Below are 8,994 nucleotides of genomic sequence, written 5' to 3'. Positions count from 1 at the left end.
TAGCTATGCCAGCTAACGAATATCGCAAAGCAATTATCACTCTTACGAAAGCAAGAGCGAGACTGGATTTTTTGATTAATTGTAGAAACATTGGGGTATTCCCCATGACGATTTACCGGGTGCACCTACCCCCAGGTAATGAACCTTTAATTAATAAGGTAAGACAGATGTGCCTAACAAAAGCTATCAGAGATACTAGAAAGAAGGTATATTCGATGATAAACAGAATTATCGCAGTGGAGAACAACTTATTTCAACGGGATCCTAATATTTTACGTATTGAAAATGCGAAGCAGGTTAACATCCATAACAGACTGAGATACAACCTAAAGGTTCGTTTTAATCTAAAAATTAAATGGATATTGAAATTTCAAGTATCTAAAAGGTCCAATAAGATAGAAGCTCCGTTTGTTGTGTGGGATAATATACAAATTCCAGACTTTGTTAGCCAGATACTAGAATTGTTTTTATATCTGAACTTAGATAGAAAAAAATTCTGATTATAAAAATTTGGTTAGAAAATTGGCCTATCCAAAAATTGATAAGTATTTTACTAAATATATTATAGTAAAAAAAAGCCATTTTTTCCAAAAATTATTGACAAAATAATTTTTATATGGATATACCATATATAAATAATTACTTTTCAAAATTATTTTAAGGGTATGCAAGAATTAATGTGTAATTTTAAAAATTCAGGTTTTTGATATTAATAAAATAAATAATTATTGCCTTATTTATTAGTTATATTAATGAAAATAGCTATTTAGCTATTTTAATAAATAATATTAAACAATGTTTAGTAAATAAAGAATATCGAGTCTAAAAATATTCAACACAACAACGAATCAAGTTTGAATTTAACGGAATGGATTTATGGTTAAGGCAACACATGGACGATCTTCCAACGAAGTAGTTCCCGGAGGACTTTCATTGGAAAACTGTCTCCTATTTACATGGAAGACACGTGAAGAAAATCCGGAAAACACCACGTGGCAGCTGATTAGTCACGTGTGAACCCTGGACCAACTCCATTGTTCACAAGCTGAATGCGCAAGTGATAGATTTTTTCCACTTTTATTTACAAAAAGCATTTTTTAAATGTTTCAAAATATTAAAAGATATAAGAGATTCATGCCGTACCGTTTCACCAGCTTCTTTTTCTTCCTCTTCACTTTCTCTAGAAGATTTTTTCTCTGTTGATATTTGTAAATTCATATTTCTATACCGAAATAAATATCTACGTTATACATAAATTCGCGCACGTAAAGGTTTTTCGTTTAAAAATTTGTTTCGCATAACTCCTAAAATTATGAATTACTTAAATTGAACCGAATTCTTATTTATTTTCACTTTTGAAAAATATTCTTGACCTCCCTGACATTGAAAAAAATGACTGAAAAGGTTCTCCAATTAAAAATTCCAAAACCGAACAAAATGCATAGATATTGAAAATATGAAAATGTTTACGTCATTCCTTACTGTAAATAATAATAATAAATAAATTCATGAAAATTTATAATTACAAGTGAAAATATACATTCTATAGTAATAATAATATTAATAAATACTGTATACTGTATACGAAGAGACTTTTTATCTAATAGTTTGCCAACTCCATTTATTCAATTTCAATTTGTTCTGAACCTCCGACATATGACGCTAAGAACAGTAGTTCAGTACACAAACCACAGACAAACAAAACCATCAAAAAAGTATGTGAGAGTCTACAGCTATAATTATATTAAATCATGTCCATCATAGATTCGGCCAGATACACAATAAGTCGGCCAGTTTTTCTAACGATAATTTAATTGGAACGTGTAACATAATAATAAATAATTTTAAAAATGTTCAATAATTGATAAGTCAGTAAAATTAATTTAATTAGAATTATTCACTTATTTTCCAGAGAAGATATTACTTACCTAATACTGGATATCAATCAATTTTTATCTCAATGCTACTTCACAATGTCCCGATTTCTGGTTTTGAACTTGTGGCGACTCTAATCTAGTCCATCTAATAACGTGTATAGTTTTTTGAGCCACTTTTGATCCTCTCCGTCCCTCCTGTATATAAATAATGATGTACCTTCGGCAAATATCCTTTGAAAATACGTTTACGGACCTCCCTGACATTGAAAAAAATGACTGAAAAGGTTCTGCAAATATTTTTAAACTAATCATTTATTACATGATTTAGGAAGTAGCTTTATAATAACAAATTTGATTATGCCATTAATCAACTGAAAAAACTCCCTGTAGACAATGGATCCGTTCTTTTATTTTTCCGTGTACACTCCGCGCGCACGAATCCATTTAAAAATTCCTGCAGAACGCGTTCCGCATCTGGTGCATGGTTGAAGGGGTTATCCTCTTTGTGCCCACAGGAGAAAAAAAGCAAAAACAAAAAACTATACAATAGCCAGATGTAACCATTTACTGATCCATTCTCAATAATTGCAAAAATCATCGATGGTTTTTAAAGACATGGCACAGCACAACACAAGGCCACAGAACACGATGCATACTAGATGCGTATGTGAGATTTGTGAAGACTTGGCGAGCAAGGATTGGTCAGAAGCTGTTTTACTATTCGCCATGTGAACTGTGAGATTCGGTCGAATCAGTGGCGTGTTCTAGTACTTAGACTACATCTCTCCCTTAATAGTCCGACAGGTATGGGACCAAAGGTGTGTTGGATTACCAAAAGTGTCCGGATTACCGAAAATAATTACATATTTTGCATTGTTTTGCTAGCAGTAGCCTAGAATATTCCCTACTCCAACTGTTCGAACAGAACTGCTCACAGAAAACACACGAAATGCGTGTCATCGTGTAAGAATTGGATGGGGAGATTCATGTCGTGGCATTCTTCTGTGCAAGCAGACATGTAACGGGGACGGGTACCTTGACGGGAGGTGCGTCAGACTACTGAGCATGTCGGATTAAAAAAACGTCGGACTATCAAGGGAGAGCTTGTGGCGCCCGTCGGCAACGTGCCGATTCGGACGATAGAGGGCGCAAGAAAAGAAAAAAAGCGAACTTTGAACTGGTCACCCACTTTCCGACCAACAGCTACTGGAAACGGACGTTAGGACAAGCGGTCAGTGCAAACAACTGTAACCTTCGATCGATGTCAAGCTGTATATACATTGATTGTACATTACTGTATATATATTCGCAAATAAAGAAAGAGATATTAAATTCCGACTAACGTATTTTCAACAATAACGAGCGATTCGCATAGGGGATCGAACCCCAAAAGCTGTATAATATTTTCAGATTGTGAGGAAAGTTGGTGCGTGCATACACAATACCCGTTGACTACAATTCTTATTTGACTTTTATTTAAAGTATAAATCGGAATATTTATAGTAGAAATCAACAAATAGGGACATATCGGGAAAATTTTTCCAATAGGACAAAAAAATGTTTCAAATCGGGAAATGTCTTTTTTTTTTAAATTAAATATCAAACTCAGTTTCTTTTAAAAACACTTAATACTAGTTTTAATTTTGAATTTATAATGATCGAACGTTCCGTTTAATACAATTTTGAAATACGTTCGAATGCCAGTTCACCTGAAGATGGCCTATTCCATTATGTTGAAAACGTTTGTGTTTAAATAAAGTATTCTCAGCGATAGAAGGTGTTAAATGTTTTATTAAGTGTCTTTTTTTTAATCTTTTCCCTCTTTGCAAAAATGGTCTTAGTAGAGGACCATTTTTGCAAGTCCATTATGGGTTTAGCCAGACTCACAATTGGGCGACTGGATGGTGAGGGATTGGACCCGACATATCTGGGAAGGTTCACCCCCGAGAAATTGACGGTGCTTTTTTATCCGTCTGAATTCGGTTCCGGATCTCCCAGTGCGGTAGCGCTTTAATTTAAGTGCTCAGCCGTCCGAAAAACGAGTTTTTAATTTAATTAATTAATATTACNTGATAAAGTTTTATTACTTATTATTACAATCTAGACGTGTTAATCCTTAAATATACTTGTATATTGGGCCAGAAGTATATATAATATATACTTGTGGCCCAAAACTCCTTGACTTCTTCCAATGCGGCCCAGAGAAACAAAAAGGTTGGACACCCCTGACATAAATAGTACAGCTAATTCTCAATAATTCAAAATTTAAACAATAAAGAAGTTTTTAACATGTCAAGTAAGTATGTGTTTTCAAGTATACATAATTAAATGTTTGATTTTACTTCAAATTCATTTTGATGAGGTTTTAACATAACCATTTTGAAAATGCAAGAAATATACAAATATCAGACAGGAAACAAATTCACCAGAACCTTAGTTTTCAAGTCATTAAAACATGTTCTTAAAACTGTTTCAGCTTATAGAGAGACAAAATGCACTAAGTTTATGTGAGATTTTGCTGGACAAAAATAAAATTTGACTTAGTGTAAGAGTCATGTTACCAAAGTTCAAGCTACTGAGAGTCAACTGCATATATACAGGGTGGTTCCAAAATATGGAGACAAACTTTCAGGTGGTGATTCATGCCAAGACAACAAATAAAAATGCTCCTATAAACATATTTCCAGAAATGCATAGTTAATGCACAATAAAAGTGACATTCACACAGCTATTCTAGAACAATATATGAATGCTGCCTGTAATGCTGTTTGGATACAAGCCAGAGCATTTGAAAGAGTGAGTCAGTCCATGATACGATGTGTGCATGCTTACATAGACCCATATGACCCCCTTCACAAAAATGTTTTGATACTAGAAACTTCACAATCGATAAAGCTCACAGAATTTTAAGTAAAAATCAAATTTTTCATTTCTTTGTTAGTTGTTTTAATTGAGTTTTGCTCACTGTTAAGTTTTATAAAAAAAAAAAAAATTATCATACCATTTTACCAAATGATTGATGGTTTTTATAAGGAAAGCTCTTTAAATATATATGGCATAAAATTCCCCCTTTTTTGTCTCCCGAAAAGAAAATCTATATCTCTAAGAAAATCTAAAAGAAAAAACTCAAAAGTTTATTTTTTGAGTTTTTTCTCTAAAATAATGTATAAAACGCCATTTAAATGTTAAGTTACAAATCAAATATAATTTAAAATACAATGATTTATATTATTTATTAAAATTACATTAAAAATATACCTGTCTTCTTGTAGTTTATCATTATTATCCAAAAACATTATATGCCCTTCTGTCTTCTGATGACATAAAGCAGGTTTCATATTTTTGTCTATACTTTGTACTTCATCGAGAGGCTTTCCAGTTGAAATTTTCTAGTATTAAAAATAAAGACAAATATTTATGTATATAATTACTTTAATCATTAAAAATATAGATATAGTATTTATAATTAAATCAATGGGAATTTGACAAGTCTTTAAAAATTTAGGTATTATGAAAGTAAAGATGACATTATTTTGAACAGATGGCTAACAGAAAATTTACATTTCTACTAGCTAGAATAGTGAATCTACACTTGATTTTAGTCATATATACTCAGTTATTGGTTTTTGTATTATATTACAATCTGGTTGGGATTGTTTAAATTAATTAAGTATTGATTTATTTGATTAAGTATTGATTTATGTTCTCTTTCTGATCATTGTCTACTTATGATTCAGTTCAATATGAATGTACTGAAGAATAGTATGCTAAATGAAGGTTTAAATTTATAATATGATTTCCCAGACTGCTAGTGGTGCAGTGCACGACTCAACTGTAAAGTATTCATAATGGTGTGCCACATTCTAATACAGTGGCCATCAATTCCTAAACAGAACTGAAATTTGTCAGTAAAGACACCTCTGGAACTTACCTGACAATGGTACAGAAAGAGACTGGGTTCTGTAATGAGACTTCTACCTGTATCTGGATGGTAAACAAAGACACCATTGCATCTGTTTGTCTTGTGTTATGATCATCTCTTCTGATGGTCAAGCTGGAATGTCCAAAGCCTACCACCATGTATATATGCCCTCAAGTATCTAGTACCCCAACACTAGGTCAAAATGGCCATCCTGCTTCTGTAAGCCTGGTTATATGACCTTTCTCAAACTCCATCAGCTTTGAACACCAGATGTTCAAAGACTTCTAAACAGCCTTACATTAAAAATTCTGTACATAGTAAACCTCTAACCATTTTTATACAATATAGAATATTGGAATAACATTTTAAGATAGTTTGATAGCATTACCTGGTGTACATTCTGATAACAACAACTGTACTCATTTACATAACTGTTTGAATCACAGCTGTGTGTTGACTTTTGCAGTACTCAAATAATTCTATCTGGATGCATAACTTTTGTCAATGAGTTTATATAAATACAATTTTTGCATTATTAAAAACTTATAAACATCATTTTCTACATACAGGGTGGTTATAATTAAAGTTGCACTACTCAGATTTGTCTAGAGCCCATTCTCGTGGACGTATTTTGATGAAACTTGGTATATATGTTATATGGACCATGGGAAAAAGGAAAATGCAATGCTGTAAGGCGTTTTGAACATGTAATTGATGCAAATGGATTGCACATTGAACAAATGTGAATAAAAACCTTTTGCCTGTTTCCATTTTGTGTTTCTTGTTCTTCGTGTGCCATTTTTTCACCTAGTGGTAAAAATTTGAACTAAATATTTTTTTGCATTTTCCTTTTTCCCATGGTCCATATAACATATATACCAAGTTTCATCAAAATATGTCCACAAGAACAGGCTCTAGACAGGTCTGAGTAGCACAACTGTAATTATACACCCTCTACATTTACATATCTCCTTAAATTAAAATGTAATATTAATATTTCAATTCATTATGAACTATTTATTTTGCATAAAATAAAAAGATCTTGTATAACAATATAATACCTACAGATTTATTTCTTGCGATATTATCTTTTAACATTAGATGTTTTAAAACATCCAAGCGTTGTAAACATTCTTCTAGACAACTGCCCAAACATAATGATTCAATTTTAGAAATTGATTTAATCTGAAAATGTAAAAATAATATTTTAATTACATTATGCTAAATATCTTCCATATAAAGAAAGTATAAAACTACAAAAACATCACATAATAGACATGTTTGAAAAGACCCAAAAACAAACTTTGTCAGAGCACCATCTTACAGAGGCAGAAGACATCTATGACCTCAATCCAAACAGATAAAGTAGTTCTGCCAACATCATCTTAAGAACTTTTATGTAGTGTAATAATTCAGTAAACTATACATAGTCTACAATCTATTGTGCTGAATAAACATTGTTTTGATAGAGATAGCACACATTTTGTGTTCAATAACATAACTTATATCACTGATGTATTTCCTTTCCTACAGACCACAGTGAAGACAGCACACTTACAATCAGGTTTCTTATACTTGGAGCTTTTATGAATATTATGTATACACTAGCTGCAAGGACCCACTTCGCTGGGCAAAAAGTAATGATAGTGAAGATTAAGATAATTACATTATAGCTAATCTTACCCATTTTCACAAAATGCAAGTAATGATAGTGAAGATTAAGATAATTACATTATAGCTAATCTTACCCATTTTCACAAAATGCAAGAATTAGGACCCCCGTTTCCAGACTAATTAGAGAATTTTTACGTTTAGTCAAACAAACAAATTTTAACGTTTCTGTAACATTTTCAATCGTTCTATAATCAAACCAATTCGAATTTTATGTTCGAATTTAATTCGAACAAATTCTAAAAAATCGAACAAAACATTCGAAATAGAAAGCCACTTTCAACCACTTTCAGCCTCATATCTCCCGCACCCTTATAACTATCGAGACGCAACCACCCCTATGTACGAATGGAGACTTGGGGCTACCACCACATACAAACACCATTTAAGTGCGATGTGTAGTTTTGGCAAAAAAGTGAAATATAGGGACATACATGTCCATTTTTTTTTTTATATATATATATATATATAGATTATATGCATTGAAAATAATTATAATAAGCACACAAAACACTAAAAGTTGATTTTGTGCAATAACATGTTCATTAACATTTTTACAGGTTTTCTCAATCTTAACACAGTTTAGCCATGCACATTGTATCATCATCAAACTGAGTATATTAATTTGTTTGTGCAAACCCTGTAATCTTGCTGTTGTATGATTCCAAAGAAATTAATATAATCTTTTGATGAATAGTCTTTTTTCTTTATAAGCAAAAATTTATATCTTTCAATAATCTGCCAAAACTCAGATAATGAAAATAATTAAGTTTTAATTACTTACTAAAATCTTGTTAAAAAGATTACATATAATACATAAGGCATAAATTAAAACTAGTTTATGCTCTATATCATTAAGCAAAATTTTTGTCATTTTTAGTAAGTGTTTTAGTTTATCAGTTGTATTTATTATTTAAGTAAACCTGAATTCAACTGTACAAAAATCCAACTAAACTGGGGTGACCAATGTCTTCGATTTCCAAGGACTGTCCCCAGTTTTGCCTGTTTTTAATATTTTATTGCAGAATAAATCTTTGAATAGAGCAATTTTTTAACATGCCAATATAATGTTATCAATTTATAGATCAATACATAAATAAAATTAAAAAATCATTCAAAGTTCAATCAGTTTTAGACCCCATTTTCACTGATTCTGAAATTTGTCCTCCTGTTGGATTGTAAAAGTTAGCCTAACAAAACAGCCTTCTTCAGGCATTTAAATCACAGAATCTTTTGCATTGGAACAAAAGCAAAATGTTTTGATTTAAATGCCTAATGAAGACTGTTTAATTAGATGAAAGTGCTAATCAATTTTAATTAAATTAAAGTATAGTTTTGTTTTAATATTTTTCTGTTTTCTAGTAATTATAAATTCATTTAATAGTTGAAGGAAAAAATACCACTTACAATTTAGGATTACTTTCATGAAACTTAATACAAATATTTATTTACTAAATAATTAATAGTTACAGTATTTGTAATTTTCAAAAAAAGTAGTAATAAAAATAATATATATATATAACA

At 31.1% G+C, this 8,994-nt stretch overlaps 1 protein-coding gene across 1 annotated transcript in view; it reads right to left on the bottom strand.

Annotated features, from left to right (window-relative positions):
* Window positions 1–7,462, bottom strand: part of LOC111618315 (IQ domain-containing protein G-like) — a 26,474-nt gene extending 19,012 nt beyond the window's left edge. Inside the window, exons 1-2 of the mRNA XM_023359816.1 lie at window positions 6,865–7,462; window positions 5,136–5,266 (exon numbers count right to left, since the gene is read on the bottom strand). Of these exons, the coding sequence (XP_023215584.1) occupies window positions 5,136–5,266; window positions 6,865–6,897 (164 nt within the window). The 5' untranslated portion in view covers window positions 6,898–7,462. The remainder of the gene's footprint in view (window positions 1–5,135; window positions 5,267–6,864) is intronic.
* Window positions 7,463–8,994: the final 1,532 nt, after the last annotated feature.

The sequence above is a fragment of the Centruroides sculpturatus genome, unplaced genomic scaffold (genome assembly GCF_000671375.1).
Source record: "Centruroides sculpturatus isolate CEXI.00-Female unplaced genomic scaffold, Cexi_2.0 scaffold92, whole genome shotgun sequence".
NCBI lineage: Eukaryota > Metazoa > Arthropoda > Arachnida > Scorpiones > Buthidae > Centruroides > Centruroides sculpturatus.
The sequence above is the reverse complement of the archived record's forward strand: the minus strand, read 5'-3'. Positions and strand labels throughout refer to the sequence as shown.